Here is a 17,299-nt window from a genome sequence, read left to right on the forward strand (position 1 = left end):
CTGCTAGTCACCACACTAAGGCAGTGCTGGCCCAGGCGACAGAGAGGACAGAGCATATTCAAGAGGGAGAACTGACAGGAAGTGTAGGAGAAGGGGAGAGAAGGAGACAGAGGACTGCCAGTTTCCCACCACATTCCAGGCGCCTCATCTCATGTGGTTCCCACAGAATCACCCCACCAAGCAGGCAGGACAGTCACTTCTACTTATTAGAAGGGGAAAATGGCTCAGAGAGCCTAAGTGGCTTCCTCAGAGTCAGTAAATGATAGACTTGGGATCAGAAACTCTTGTCTGATTCCCAGGTTAAAAGTCTTTCTGCTTCACGTGCAGAAACTTTACTCATGGTTAAAAACATCAAGAAGACTTCAGGCTCATAATCCTGAATGGGTATTTTAGTAAGATCTCAAGTGGTCATTAAAATGATGGGTCTGTCATCTTCATTTTTTTGAGCTGAAAAGACAACCTCTAGGTCAAAGTTCTTGTAACTTTTAATAACCATAACAGTGATAAAGGGAAGGAATAAAGTCCCTAACGCAGCTAAGCACTCAATCCACTCAACAGATATTAATAGAACACCTCTAGATGTACTCTGACATAAGGTTCTGAATAATAACCAGCTTGTTCTCATGGTACCTAGTACAGACAGAAAAACACAGTGACCGTATTGTATGCATATTTACAAAGAAAATGGGGAACAAAGGTTATAAAGGAAATAGAATGAACTGCATATAGGGGAACCTTAGAAAATCATCCAGCAGATCTGAACATTTAGAAGAAGGGATGAGAAGACCAAAGGAAATAAAATTCCAATGGAATTATTTAAACAGATGTTAAATGAAAAAAAAAAACCAAAAACCAAAAACACATCACATATTTAAATGATCTGCTAAGAGAAAATAATCCATACTTCTAAAGATAATTTTACCACTTTTCTTTTTTTGTCCATGCTCAAATGCCCATTCACTAGACTATGCATTGGAGTGGTGGTGGTGGTGGTGTGTGTGTGTTTAAACCTAAGAGGGAAGGAAGTGCTTGGATCAGGGTGTGTTTCTCATTGGTGAGTAAGTCCTCAATCCCCTAGTCAAGAGAGCGCAAGCCCTTCAGAATGGGGCTTGGGAGGAACCAGGAGGGGACTGGCCATCTCCCTGAGTGAACAGCCACTTCAAAGACCAAGAAGGCACCTGAGAAATGTACCTCCCTCCCCATCACCACAATGTTTGAATTTCTAGAAATACATTTCCTTTCTCCTTTATACCAGCTTCCCACTCTTACAAGCCATTTATGATTGAAATCGTTGCATTAGATTTTTCTATCCGGTTGTTAACAGAAAATAAGACTCTGAAAGTTAAAAATCTTTCTTGCTCTGCTTATTGCCTACATATTTTCAGCTGAATGTAGAAAAATCCACTTTTATATTTTAAGCTATCCTCAAAAAAGCCCACTTATTTTCAGGGGGAGCGATGTCTAAAGTCCATTTCACCTAAACTAGGTTACATATTACATTCCATGCCTTTAATTTACAAATACCAACTGGAATTCCTTCGTGGTCAAGCTAATGCGCTAGGCCCCAAGGAACTCAGAATCTAGTAGGGAAGCCAAAGCATCAATCACTACCACACACAAAAAGTAGTACATGTCCCAAAGAACACGCAAATCACACTTAGTGAGGGGGTCAGAACCTGCCCTCCATTTTAATAATGTTATGAAAGAAAAAGTTATGGTATTACAAAAGAGGAAAATATCCTGCACTCATCATGAGAGGACTTTTGCTACTCCTCATAACACACAAAACTCAGCAAAACAAATATATGCATAAGAATAAAAACTGAGCTGCTTACTAAACATGTAAGTGAGCTTTCTAACTTGGATAGGCTCCCTATTGCTTTGATAGGCTCCCTATCAAAAAAGCCATGGGGATCAATTTTCCAAAATCCCAACCAAAACTCTTATCAAGCCTATTTAGTAAAGACTAAAGGTACATCCGGGTAGCTGCATTAAATCCACAGATTGCTACTTTTAATGCGAAAATGAGATAGGGTAGAATGATCTTCATTCCCATTGCGGAGAACACAAAGGAATCCCGTTTAAGATCACACCTTCTGTGAGCATCAAACAAGAACATGACTCACCTGGGACTCTTTTTCCTTTTCCACCAGACTAGAGGATTTGACATAGCTGCAAGCCCTGTAGCTTAGGTAACAACCCCCTATTCTCTATGGCTTAGGTTTGGCCCATGATTGACACCCCCAAAATACAGAGAAATTGCCAAGACTCGAGCTTTTACTTCAAGTGAAATGTAGTTTTGAGCAAAGGAGTGGAACCATCACTTATGTTTTTAAGGGTTGACTTGGGCCGCTGGGTTGAAAGAGTCTGGAAAGGGAAACTAAGGTGGGACTCAGGCAGGGAGGGGGCAGTGGCTGTCTGGGAGGTAGTCAGATTGTGGAAAGGATTTTAAAGATCGAGTCAATGCGATTTTCTGACACACTGAATGTGGGGTATGAAAGAAAAAGGAGGCATATATGACTTCAAGATTTTGGGCCTAAGCAACTGGAAAGATGCATTTGCCCCCTGACTGAAATGAGGAAGGCCGCAGTGGAACAGATATGGGGGCGAGTGCGAGGGGGACCAGGAGTTTGATGTATTCATGATGTCTCCTAGACATCCAGTTGGAAATGTGGAGTGGGCGGATGGGTATTCATATTTGACGTTTAGGGGAGAGGTCCAGGCTGGAAATAGAAATATCATATCACAAATAGAAATAGAAACAGCATATCACAAATACTAGATTCCCTTACTGGAAAACAGCAAAGGACTCTCGACACTGACTAGAGAACTACCTCATAGTAAGGATTCTCACTGGGTGTGAGGGAAGCAGTACTATGGCAGAGAGAAGCCTATTCTCTCATTTCTCTACAGGGCATCCATTTAGTCTGACATCATTGTTGCTAGGGGGCAATATCAAGCAAGAGACAGAGAAAGATAGCTGCTTTTCATGCACAGAACATGGAGGTCACTTTCCAATGTTAAAATGAGGTAAAGGGGAAATTAAAGCAAAGAAAATCTAGTCAAACACAGTCCAAAATAGTCTGGGAGAACCCTTGGGTATGTCATGTGCCGAAGGCATCTCATCTATTTCAGGGGCTCCTGTTTTCCCCTCAGCTCCCAGACATTTTATCTCCTGCAGATAACATGCCAACAATGGATCCATTCAACAATTTCATGAAGGTGAGTGAGGGGCAGGGAGCAAGTAACATAAACACATTTCCAGCCAAATTTGCTATCATAAGCCAAAAAGCACATAAAGATTCATAACATTTGCCATACCAACATTTACTTTCTGTGGGAAGCAGAAAAGACACTGGACATTTAAGCTTTAGTGCTCTGAGTAGGGAACTGAGAAGAAGCCGTCTCTATAGGTACAGTCTGATAAACCCAAATCTCAAAGTGATGGTAAACATCAAACTGATGTTTTATACTCAAAACAAGCTTAAAGCCATCAAAAATATGCCCATCTGTATTCAGTCCTTTCGTTGTTTATGGACTGCATTTTTGGAGGGATGGATATACAATGTCATCTTTCCAGTATGCTATTTGTTTTAAACTTCCATTCTAATTTACCAACAATTCAGCTGGACATTTACATTTACTAGCCTATTCTATCTGAGATGGAAAGTGGGCCACCAGTTAATGAACAATTAGGAATATAGTGAGATGAGAAATAACCCAGCAATAAGGAGACTTCATTACCAATTCCTCACTCAGCAGTCAATTGAAAATAAGGACACTGCTACCCATGTAAAGATCCATCCATCCAACCATTCTGCTCATAAAATTATGGAGAGATTGCGTGAAAACAAAACAACTTTATAAAAGGCATCAGAAGTAGTCCAAATCTTGCTTCAATTTTTTAGCAAGATCTTGCTCTGCCAGGAAACGTTTCCAGAAAGGAAAGGTTTTGTCTCAATTGCTGTGGCAGCAAACACTGGCACTGAAGCGATCAGAATCAGGCTGGTATCAGGACACTCTCGCTGGCTTCTATGGCTTTCAAAATCCTTGTACTGCCATCATGCGTGTTTGCCAGTAAATGTGACTTTTAATACTTCGTATTCATCCGGGTGTATTTATCCAACTGTGATTACAGAAAACTTTTACAAAAATTGGTGTAAATATGCTGTGATACCAATCCAAAAGGATAGCTTTCTCCCTGTACAGTTACAGCAGATTCACATATTAAGGTACAAATTAGTCTTTACTTCCACAAGCCCAAGGTAGGTCTAATCAGTAACTTTATAGAGCACTCAGGTCAAATTTAAATAGCATTACTACATATTTGTGAGAAAATGCCCAGCATCTTATTCTATGTTATTATTTAATCCTCAATATTTTATCAGGTAGTTGTATTCTAAAAGCTAAGGAGATTTTACTCAAGCTTATATTACGAAGGGACTGAGTTGGGATTTACTGAGCCTTCTTCACGACCCTGTTAACTACTCTACTCTTGTTATTTGTGTCATAATTGGCAGGGAAATCCTTTAAAAACTCTCTGGCTTTGCTTTGTTCTCAAAGTCCACCTTGGGGAAAGAGGAACCCCCAAAAGTGCTTGCAAATGGACAGGAAAGCAGCCAGAGGTCTTGGTTGCTGAAGGAACCCAGGAGCATCAGAGATGGAAGGCTTTCCTGGAGACAGACGAGGGGACGGCCTGGCATACGGTCAGTGCCCATCAATATCTGACGAATAAACGTTTTTTTAAGTAGGCTCCATACCCAGCATGGAGCCCAATGGGGGGCTTGAACTCACAACCCTGAGATCAAGACCTTAGCTGAGATCGAGTTGGACGCTTAAGTGACTGAGCCTCCCTTGTGCCCCAGACAAATAAACTCTTATGCCTAAAATTCTATCAAAACATTTTGGCCAGATAAGATGAACTCCAGAGGTATTTCAGAATATCAACAGATTTTGGATGAATTTAGATATACAATTAGCCACCTTGGGAGAGTACTGGCCTTTTTTGCATAAACCTGGGTATTCTGTTTAGTTAACACTTTTCCAGGAAAAAAAGAAGGGACCAGCTCTGATCATCAGGAAAGCGTCTGGATTAAGCAAAAACGCAATTTGCAGGAGATGTCTGGGATAGAGCAATGGAGTACCAGGGGGTGCGAAGGCCTCCACATGCTTCATTTTCTTCTGCTCTGCCTTATCATCTCATCTCCAGGCACTTGCTGAAGAACTTCCGTTTGAAACAGAAAAGCCACTGCTCTTAACTTCTGGTGTAAATCAGTCTCCCCAGCTGATCTTCTGCCAACTCTAGAATCTCCTGGACTCTCCGCCTCTCTCCTGAGCATGCCCTGAACAATGTGGACACCCTCTGCGCCCCCTTCCTGAGAACACCCTCAGAAGCCCCAGAGCAGCCTTCCCTCACTCCCATTCCTACTGTGAACAGTGGCTCACTTGGGAGAGCAGAGGCATTTGTCACAACTTTCATTGCAAAGTTTCAGGAACAACGAAGCTTGCACAGTTTTGAAAGAAAGACCACAGATATCTTCTTGCGGTCACCAAAGCAGAGATTTTCTCTTTGTTTTCAAATGCTGTCTTGCAAAATTTCTCAAGAACAAACATACATAATCTGACCTTTGAAAACCACTCTCCATTTAAATAGAAATTTACTTACATTATACTTCACCCCGTTCCTAAAGCTCATTTTATGTTATTTGTAGCTTTTTGTTGTAAGAAGACATTCCAAAGAAAAAGTGGTCATGAATGCTCACACTTCTCTTACTTTGCACTCCCCCCCCACACACATACACAAATTAAACCCGAGTTCAAGTCAGCACGGCTTTTTGTCTCACAGGCTCTCGGTATCAGCCTCATTTTGACAGTAACAACAATAAAAATTTAAACCTGAAGTTAATAAAACCTGATAAGTGTCATGTAATCAGCACGTGGAGGATGAACACTGCTAACGTTACACCAAGTAGTGTGTCGTTACATTGCCTGTCAAATTAAGATCTCCTCATTTCAAATTCAATTGCTGTATATGATTTTATAAAATAATTGACATTTTTCAATTTAAGAATATCTACCTTACCACCTAGTGTCCCCCAATAAAAAATCTTGACAAGCTGCTTAATCATGCAAAAGCTATTAATTGCTTAAAGACCCTTAGGTTGTTTTCAAGCGGTGTTTCCTTCTGATGTTTAAAATGGGAAAATACATACCCCTGCATACCTTTGTGCCTGCTTGATGGTGGTGACATGGTGTCCCGAGTGGTAAACTGCTTTCATCACACTGATCCATTTGCCTTCGTCTATTAACTATCACCTTTACTAACGCGTGTGCAGACTACTGATCACACCTCTGAACCTAGAGGGAGTTCAATCCAGCTTAGGTATGATACAGCTCCCCCAACAGGCAATCGGAAGAGGAAAAGGGGGGGGGGGACTATAAAGACAGGAAAAAAGAGGAGACAAGAATAGGTAAAAATGGAACAGGAGATATTAAAATGGATAACTTAACTGAAACCTTTGCCAGTGCTTTCGGTAATTCGAGTCATTTGATTCAGTTCCACCAAATTACCGAGAGCATTATCTTTGCACAGAGCATGCTCCAGAAATATGCAGACCCCCAGCTCTGTGAGCTTCAGGCAGCAAAGCTCTGTTAACTGCCTTTTCACTCCTTTAAGGATAGCATCTCCTAGTTTATATTGTATCATCTATTTAGCATGGTGATCTGGCTTCTTCCATTAATATATTTAAAAACAAGATTTTGTTTTATAGCACAAGGAAGAAAGAACTAGAAAGCATGATAGAATTTTCAAGGGAAAGACAAAGGAAATAAAGGGCTAGCTTTGTTTGGTTTATTAAATTTCAAGGGCTTTGCCCGCCAGTTTGAAAAATGCATGCTATCACCAGTGTGTTTATTAAAAGTGCTACTTTAAATTGCAGATTGAGCAAATGTGAATTCCCCTTGGTAGCTGTAGGTTATTGACTAACAATTATATGAAATTTTTAAATGAAAGGAGGAGGGAAAATAGGAAAAACTTGAAGGACTATAGTTCTAAAAGCTGCTGCTAATTTAAGTAAAATTTAAAATCTAAATGTATGCTTAGTAAAATGTCCAGATTCACAAAGATGCAACATTCTCAAGATCACTCTGCATTTTGATTATTAAAGTCTTTAAAAGTGATGCTCAGAATGAAATAGCAAAATAGTATAAACTTTGCTCAATGCTTCCTTGGCAGTTTAATACTGATTTTTTTTTTTAAAGATTTTATTTATTTATTTGACAGAGAGAGACACAGCGAGAGAGGGAACACAAGCAGGGGGAGTGGGAGAGGGAGAAGCAGGCTCCCTGCTCTGAGCAGGGAGCCCGATGCGGGACTCGATCCCAGGACCGTGGGATCATGACCTGAGCTGAAGGCAGTTGCTTAACCAACTGAGCCACCCAGGCGCCCCCAGTTTAATACTGATTTAAGAAGGGGGTGGGGAACCTTCCAGAGCGAATGGTTACTTGCTAGCTAACTTGAAAAATACACTTGTTTCAGCACAGAAATAACAAATCTGTTTCTGATTCCAGACATTATTTTCCAAATGCTGCCAAGAAAAGAATCTAAGGAATTCTTTTACATGCACAACATACACGAGACAACTGGAAAGCAGTCTGTGATCTGTTCCAGGATGCATGAGGAGGGAGAGAGCTGAGTTTCTAGTATGAACGGCCCTCATGGGAGCAGAAGCACATGCTTGAGATAGTTCATAGCTGTAATCTCCAACATAACTCTTTGCTATTATTAGACAACCTAAAGGCTTTCCTAAGTCTGTAACTTGTGAAGTAGAAAAGGATAAAGACAGGACCCTACCATGCTGAGCATGCAGGCAGCTGGGATACACCCACTCCATAGAATTTACCACTTTTCCAATCCATGAAACTGGGATTTCTAGATCTCAAATGACAGTAAGGGCTGAGAAAGGACAAGAATCTAGTCCAACACACCAAAGCCAGGTTTAAATCCCCAGAGAGAATGCTGACCAGGTAAAACCCAATACTAAACTCAGAAACTAAAGGTCCATGATGCTCATAAAACAACAGTGAAATTATTCTTGGACCACAAAAGGATATATGTATTATTCCTTTCCACATTAAGAATGACATTTTTAAAATAATACTTTATTTTCTCAACTTTTATTTTCTAACACTTTATTTTCAACTACATATATAAATTGCTTTGCAATTTTTAAAATTATGTCATGAATATGACAATGATTCAAAAGTACGTAATTTAGCATGCATCACTTGTGCTATATTAATAAGGAGAAGACTTAGCAACAAAATCCACTTTGGAGAGAGGGAGGATAACAGGAGAATTCTGAAAGACTGAGTCATCCCAAAGACTGAGCTAGCTAATGCAACCATTTAAATTTTGGCTCGCACTGAGATGACTGCAGTGAACCAAGTTTAATTTTGTTTTTTTGTTTTTCCCTTTCTCAGGAGGATAAGAGTTCATGAAGAAAACTGGATCATTTATAGGAAAGAAAAAGGCAACATTTTCTTTAGGGTGACTGACCATAGTGGGTCCATTCTTCACCCTTCTGCCTGCACATAAGCTTGCACCGCCATGAGCTTCAAACGCATCATCAAAGCAGCTATGCTGGATAGTCATTCTTACAGTGAGGCGCTCGCCATTAAATACCTCTTGTAAGGCTACCTTCAATTGTGTGATTTTACACATGGTCTGCTCTAATGGGTTGAACAGTGTCCCCGTAAATCCATGTCCACCAGGAACCTCAGAATGTGGCCTTATTTGGAAAGAGAGTCCTTGCAGATGTCATCACTTAAGATGAGGTCATATTCTGAATTAGGGTGGGCCTGAAATCCAATGACACTTGTCCTTATATAAAAATTACAGAGATACCCCAGGAAGAAGGCCGTGTGAAAACAGGGCCACAGATGCTACCACAAGCCAAGAAATACCCGAGGCCACCAGAAACTGGAAGAAGCAAGGAAAGACTCTCCGTAAGAGACTTCAGAGGAGAAGGGACCCTACCAACACCTTGATTTTGGATTCTAGCTTCTAGATTATGAGAGAAGAAATGTCTGTTTTAAGCCACTTACCTACGGGTAACTTGTTACAGAAGCTCTAGGAAACGAATACAGATTTGTCTACTAACCAGTGCCAGTTGGCCAACGCTTTGTTACCAGTCTGCAGCAAGAGTACTACAGGAAGCAAGATTAAATGCTTAAGGACTCATATAGCTGTTTGACACGGTGCTGACATCACATAGCACATAATGTTGTTTTATAAAGTATCTGTCTGTGATGGATTGGAAATTAAAAGGAACTAAAAACAGTCTTCACAGTTAGAGATGCACTGCGAAGATAATTAATATTTACAAAGAGGAAGCTGGAGTGCCGTAATTAAGAAATTTGCATTCTGAATCATTTCAGAGAAACTTGTGTTCCACTCAGTATTGGTGGTAAGAATATTTTATTCTAATATTTTGAATAGTGTAATCCACGAATGGTTTACAATATACGCACGGTAGTTAGCTGTTAATCATATTATCTGATCAGCCGGAAACTTACTTCCTAGACCATGGTGGATCATTGATGACACAATGAAGGAACAACACACCAGAGCTTTGTTAACCACAGGGATCTTGGCAGAACTTAAGAGAACATCTTCTCAGAGACTGGGAGCTCAGACATTGTTCACACAAAATGAATGTGGGTGGAGTGAATGGATCTGAGCTACTTCAATGGCAATAATAGAGAGTGACTATAACTATGTGAGTTATAATAGCAGACAGCAATGACAAAGATGACATCTCTCTTCCAAGAAGGCATTTTTTTCTAGCACCAAATCGACCAAAGGCTGAGTAGACATGACTTTAGAAAAAAAACAGTCTAAATGGAGAAAGAGGAAACCCTGCAGCAATATGGAAGACCGTCTGATGTGAATGTTTTCTCTCAACAGTTAAAAAAAAAAATACGCAGGAACATGATTTACCCAAACGAAGGGCAATCATGTTTTCCTTTAACGTCAGTGCTAATCATAACCACAGACTCAAGAGCCCCTAGAACCTCAGCTAGCCATAGAAATAGGCCAATTAATGAAAGCCTCTGAAAAAGTCTCCAACAGAGGGAAACACAAACATGGTAAGAAACACAAAGCATCTGCAAGTAGCCCTTCATATTCCTGTGTTCAGTCTCACTCACCAGTACTTTCTCATGAGTCTGCCTCATCGGAAGCATGGAAGGGCAACCTAAAAATCATTATTGTAAATCAAGAGGCTATAAATCACAGGAAGAGAGCCAAATGTCGACTGTTGGTCCTGTCTGCTGGCAGATCAGAAAGTGGGCTTTAAGGGGGATGGTGGATTCCTGATTTGAACACACACTTCAGCACAAAAGTTCTTGCTTGTCATCACATGCCATTCACTTGACTTTCTAAACTTTCCTAAGTTACCACGGAAACTAAGAGTCCATGAAATTGATAGATTCTTTAATAAAATGAAATTGCTGTTATGGGAATGGGTGGAGACAAATATGCTGAAGCTGCAGAAGTCATACCCTGCAACAACTCCACACCTGCATTCAATTAAAAAATCCTAAACCTTAAGCTATCATTAGATCATAATGATTTCAACTACACTGTGGAAATTACACTAGCTTAGCATACACCCTCCTCCCATAATACTGAATTCTGGCTCGTCATCGTTACTTTTTTTTTTTTGAGCAAACAATTTTTTTAACAAACAGCATCATGAGAGCCCATAAGTCATTTCACCTAAAATTATTTTTCAGAACTATTCAAATTCATTTCAGTCTTACAGAGCTCTTTAGAAATCCACTGCAACTAGATACTCTCCAATAGCAAGAACTAATTAACTAATTGAACTCTTAGGGAGATAAAAATGTGATGTTCTTGTTTGTTTTTACCCCCTTGATTTCATCAAATGTGTACCACCCATGGAAACAAATACACCAAACTCAAAGTTTCATATTAAAGACTTTGGTGGTTTTTAAGGTGTCAAATTAGAGTGAAATCTGTAAAGGTGGAAACTAGAGAATCCATGTCTACAACTCATTAATGGGCTTTGTGGACAAAGAAGAAATCAGCAAAGCCAGCCAGCCAGGACCACTTCATTTCCAAAAGCTGAAAAGCTGTCAAGAATTTCCCATCAACAGAATGACATACACTGAAAGATATGAACAAAATAGTCTACTCTGGTTCCAAGAGAATTCATTTTAACTCTTCCATTCCAACAATCTCATAGACAAACACACTCTCAAATGTCTAAATTAATTACATTAAGACAGGAGTTGGAACAAAAATTAGAGTTTGAAGAAAAAATAATTGCCTAAAAAGAGGAAACACTCCCTAACTAATCAGGGAGTCTCTGTATATACTCCTCTATTCACCATCTTACAGTACTTAGTAAGCACTATCATCTGTACATAGCTAGAACAAGAAGTATGTTCTACAAGAAAATTAATTTCATTCCTGAATTCACACATCAAAGCTTCAAGCAATAGAATCCCTTTCCCCTTCCCATTCACTCTGATCCTTTACAGGAGCAACTTAACCCATAAAAACTTCTCTGGTAGAACTCATATGCTACAACTGTAAACCATTCCTACTTTCATTAAGATTCCTTAATTTTAAACTTGTAACTACTTTTGTCAATGACAAACGCATACAAAACACAGAAATATCCTTTCTATCTAAAAGAAAATTCCATCTCCCCAGCAGGAGGTCTTTCTTCCTGTTTGCAACAACAACAAAAGAACAATGACTTTTTCACTTTCATACTTGCAAACTCCCCCAAACTTTGATTTTAATAGTGCTAGCTTAGCCCTGTGACTTAAGACTGATGCCAGATGATGGTTCTCCTAACTAAAACTTCACCACCCAAATGGACCCAAAGCCCCCTCACCTTTCAGGCAGAACATTCTGAAGCAGTTCCATGGAGGGGCCGGTGCTCTACGGTCCCATGGAGCCTGCAGTGCTAGGCACAGCTGTCTCCCAGCCCACCTCCCCACATTCACTGCCAGAGAGCGGGGCACTCAGCCAGCAACTGTGATTACAGGAAGCTACTGCCCAATCCCCGGCTTTCTGGGCTGAGCTGCTGACACCTCCCTATCTCTCATACGCTGTTTCACACCATGGAATCAGCCAGGATCATCTTGGAAAGTGAGGGGCGCCGGGGGTGAGCAGTCACTGTTCACTTAGTCCAGGGCAGAACTGCGTCAGGGCAAGCCCGTTTGTTTGTCTTATCAGCATTTTCCATTGCACCAGATGCAGGACCTCACGTGATCAACAACACAAAAAGGAAATCACTTGATTTGGTTTAACTCTTTGCTATTAATTATGACTCCTATTCTTTGACCTCATTATTCCTTGGTTACTCATATTCTTAACTTTCTTTTTGTTTTCTGGCGTAGAACAACTCATATACCGGGACATAATTAGCACTAAACATTATGGTGTAAAACTCTGCACACAGCTGTTGGGAGTCGATATAAATGGGTGGGTCTATGTGAAGCACTCAACAGTGTCGAACAAGGAGTAAGCACTGTGGAAGTGCTGACTGTCGTTATTACCACTACCACTGCTAGTAAAAACTGGAGTGTTAGGATACAAATCTGAAGTGTGTCACGCTTCCACAGCATTGCCATTTCTCAAATGAGGAAACAAAGATCAGTCCACTTACGTCGGCATCGGAGGATGTGAATTTCTCACTCAGCTGCAGCCATAATCGGACTGTCCAACCTCTCCTCCATCGAAAAGCTAAATACACTCGGCTGAGTTCAAGATTACTGTAGAGTTTTTAGCACGGGTTAAAAAGCCATCGAAGTCATTTGACTGCCTATCTAAAGAGAAATGGTCTACAAATGTGGCCTTGGGAGGACCCTGCTTGAAAGTACTGTCTGAACTGTGAGTGCCCTCAAGATGCTCGGAGACTCTCGAACCCCCTGGCCACCGGAAGTGGCCATTGTTTGCAAGGCCCGTTCCTGTGTGCAGGTCTTCCTTTCGACTCCACAGGATGCAGGAAACTGACTCACAGAACCAATCTATCTGTCTGTGTCCTGGGGTGCTCGCTGCAGCCCTTGTGACATGGCGTAGATACTCTGTGTCTTTTGGCTTTTAACATACAGTTCAGCACACCCTCATTTGGCTTCCACTCCTCGTCTTCCAGTATTACCAGCAGTGCCTGGTTAATAAGTTCCCTACCGTGAGGAAGTCATTGCACTAGTTGCTAGGACCACAAAGAAATGTTAAGGGGTCCCCAGCCAGAAGCGGCCGGGTTGAAAAAAACCTGCATGTGGAATGACAAGCACTGATATTAACTCTTAGAACAGAATGGGAAGGAACCTTATCGCTCATCCCATCTGGTGAAAGGGTTCAGAGATGAGGTGATTTGCCCAACTAACCAGCAGCAAGCTGAGTCAAGATCAAAATCAAGCCACCTGATCTACCTTTTCCATCTCACTACATGACCCTCCCCACAGATGGGGAGAGTAATTCCTTGTCCTTTCCTGTTTTGAGGGGGTCTCATGTGCAATTTACGAATTACACAGGTATTCCTGAAAGTATTCTTTTGGGTTGGATTCAGCTTTTTAAGTTGCACACACAGAGAGAGAACTTCTACAGGTTGGAGAATTAAGACTTCGAACACAAGTCAATGCACAGTTTGGGGGGCTTATATGCTTTTATCAGCACTCCGAATACTCACAGTCAAACCTTTCCATATAGAGGCGACTTTATATGCTAGGAAGAATACTGAACTGGAAAGCAAAGAGAACCTGATTGCAGCCACATCTATACCATTATCCAGCTGGTCTCTACAGCAATTCCTGAGCTGTAAACATGCGCACTGAATGAGGGAACTAAATTAACTCTAAGATTCAAGCCTCTGAAGGGAGCTTGGCCCTGTGGACATCTTGATTTCGGACTTCTGGTCTCTGGAATTGTGAGAGAATAAATTTCTGTTGTTTTAAGTCACCCATTTGTTGTAATTCGTTACAGCAGCCCCAGGAAACTAATACACTTAATAAGGTAAGCATTCTGGGAGAAAGGGAACAATCTTTTTCTCCTTTTAAACTAACTTCAATTTATCATTATATGGGCTTAAAACCTGTTTCTTCCATGCCACTGTGGCTAAATTTTTACTGAAAAAAAAAAAATCTTCCTGTAACACTCTTAGCACAAATACCATCTTCTATTAAATTAATGAAATTACAGGTATTACGAATCTGAAAAGGTCACAGCATTAAAAATCAAACCATGGAAATGGAAGATGCTCTTATTAATATCAAATATAAAATTATATATAGATATTTTTAAAATTCCTTATTTTCACCATCAAACAACTGTGAATATGTTTGAGAAATAAAACATGAAAAGGCACACTGTTCAATCTAGGGGGGGAAAAATAAGAACTACCCGTGAAAATGATTACGATCTGTCACCACCGATGAGTGCTTCTAAGAAGCCTGCGTGAGGGGAGTGGGCCTGGGATGATGGATGCAGAATCCTCCGTCCTCTGGACAGGACACAGGTGCCTTTGTCAGCCATGACCTTAGAGCACAACCACTTCTCTCCCTTGGAGGATTACAACATCCAGCATCATGCTGAAGTTTAACATTATTCTCTCTGCCAGAGGGAGTGGTAGCCACACAAACAGCCAAAAATTTTTCAGATCCTTACATCTTCCAAACCACTCCAGTGCTATGCAATTTGTTGCTTAAAAAAAAAAAAAATGCTGTTGTTTCAATAAAATAGTGAGGATATGAGTAAGTTAGGAATTAATTTATATGATACATAGAATTAGTGGATCTAGATAGGCTCAAAATTCTACTTTGCTCCTGGCAGAACACAAGATGGACTTATACAAGAAAAACAGGCAAACCAGGTTTTCTTTCGATGCATCTTGACCCTTACTCTTACCAAAAAAGTCAGACAAAGATGAAAAAACCCTTTCTGCACCCATTCCAGAGTTTGTTTCACTCGAACTAAAGAAGTATTCCACCAGGTAAGAAGGCCTGTCTTCATACCTCCATCTCTAGGCATGCATCTCAGTGCTTTAAAATCAGAGGAGATTAAAGACAGATTCCCAAACACCATGTTCCATTTTCCCCTAAACTACAAGAGACTGAAGATGCTGAAACCCTCTGATACTTTTTAATATTAGAATGACCAGAGAGGAAGTCCCTTGGGTAGCCAGGGCTAAGCGGCACCATCTGAACATCTTTCAAAAGATTTCGTCATTCCCAGCTCCTTCCCTTGCCTATAGTATTTCAGCTTTTACCAACATTCTGAGTTTTTCTGTATGTTTATTACTACCACAGGCCCAAAAGAAAGAAGAAAAAATACGATAGCATTATAACTTTAAGTTGGCTAATTTCACGTTTTCCCTGGCTAGCTCCCCTACTTCAGTGCCCCAGTCTGGCCACTTCTGTAGCAGGGTTAGTTCATCCTACAAAAACCTGGACGCAGGTCTTTGTTCTAGACATGACATCACGGTCAAGAAAGCAGCCCTCGTTTGGCTCCTTACCGTGAAATCCGTCTCTCATCTCATTCATGCCCACCCTGGCTCTCCTAACAGCCAAATGAATTGATTTTGTTTTTGTTAAGAACTCTTGGGTCCCTCTGGTTCTTTTTTCCCAGGGAATGTAATAATGAGTTTCCAAGATGACCTGAGCTCTTAGCTTAGATGATCTTACAGCCTTTCCTGATCTCTCTTAGCTGTGCAGACTTGCCCTAGTTCCACTGCCATCCACTGGGCTCCTATCTGTAACTCCACCCACTACCTTAGAAACACAGCCCACCTCGTGAGTAACAGCAGCTGGGAGGGGGCTTTACTGTGCAGCCTTGCTCCAATCCTTCCTGCCTGATGAGCTTCCAAAGGTACTACCCATGGCTGAAATGTTTCTCCAAGGTGTAACACTTCCTGATGCCTTTATAGTAGTTTATTTTTTCTTTCTAAATCTGATCTCTTAATCCGCTTTCATATTTACTACACCTCTCCCAAAGAGCTCCAATTGCTCTATTCTCTCCTTTAGGAAAATAATAATAATAATAACAGTAATAGTAATGTTTCCACTAATGTAAAAAAACACAAGGTAAGAATAAACCCCAAATTCCTCATCTAGCAATAAAAGCCCGTGTGACACTTGGACTCAATTCTTTCCCCAAAATTATCTGGCCATTTCCCCCTTCAGGGACTCTGTCAGCAGGCTTTGTGCCATATTCCATACGGCTTCATACCTCCACTGTCTTTAATCAGACAATCATTTCCTTGATCTGAAATGCAGCCCCCACCCCCACCGCCTGTTTTGACTTCTCTTAAGCCTTTGGAGCATGCTCCTCTCAATCAGTCTCTCCTTGCACTAAGTCACCATGGCACTTTTTTTAATGCAGCAATCATAGTGTCTCAATTCTGTCTGCCCACCTACCGTGAGCAGTCCTCAAAGTAGGGACCTGCTCATTCTCACTTAACCTCCAATACCCCATAGGATACCTGAAACAGAACAGATGGTCAATGTTTGTAACACAAACCACAATTATTATCACGTCCATATTTCATCCAAAAGCAAAATAGTAGGAAGTGTATAAAACCTGGACGAGATATATATCCAATAGCACAATGATTGCTGTGAGACATCATAAAAATATTTAACATAGTCCTTAAAATTAAACAGATACTATTTTCCCTACATATAACTATACTGAAACTCCTTATTAAATAATAGTTACTGGGGCGCCTGGGTGGCTCAGTAGTTAAAAGCGTCTGCCTTCGGCTCAGGTCATGATCCCAGGGTCCTAGGATCGAGCCCCGCATGGGGCTCCCTGCTCCGCAGGAAGCCTGCTTCTCCCTCTCCCACTCCCCCTGCTTGTGTTCCCTCTCTTGCTGTGTCTCTTTCTGTCAAATAAATATATAAAATCTTTTTAAAAATAAATAAATAAATAATAGTTACTGATCATTGATAGTTAAACTGGTGGTAGAATTTTTATAAATCATCATTTCCTTTTTTTAAGATTTTATTTATTTATTTGAAAGAGAGAGAGAGAGCACAAGCAGAGGGAGTGGCAGGCAGAGGGAGAAGCAGACTCCCCACTGAGCAGAGAGCTCGATGTAAGACTGGATCCCAGGACCCTGGGATCATGACCTGAGCCGAAGGCAGACGCTTAACCAACTGAGCCACCCAGGTGTCCCTAAATCATCATTTCTTGAACAGCCTATCACAATATATAGAAATATCAAATCATTATATTGTAGACCTCAAGCTAATATAATGTTAT

The 17,299-nt window shown here is 40.8% G+C and overlaps 1 protein-coding gene across 5 annotated transcripts in view; it reads right to left on the reverse strand.

The window, feature by feature from the left end:
- The window catches only part of NHSL1 (NHS like 1), a 231,404-nt gene that overhangs the window by 91,593 nt on the left and 122,512 nt on the right, over positions 1–17,299 (reverse strand). The window contains exon 1 of one of the 5 annotated variants that reach the window (XM_064598159.1): positions 11,931–12,256. The exons of the other annotated variants lie outside the window; for them this stretch is intronic. Within the exon in view, the coding sequence (XP_064454229.1) occupies positions 11,931–11,946 (16 nt within the window). The 5' untranslated portion in view covers positions 11,947–12,256. Of the gene's footprint in view, positions 1–11,930; positions 12,257–17,299 lie in introns of those variants that run through there. 5 annotated transcript variants of the gene reach the window in all.

This window comes from Mirounga angustirostris, unplaced genomic scaffold (genome assembly GCF_029215605.1).
Source record: "Mirounga angustirostris isolate CCGP_5_RB_7025 unplaced genomic scaffold, mMirAng1.0.hap1 SCAF_8, whole genome shotgun sequence".
Lineage (NCBI taxonomy): Eukaryota > Metazoa > Chordata > Mammalia > Carnivora > Phocidae > Mirounga > Mirounga angustirostris.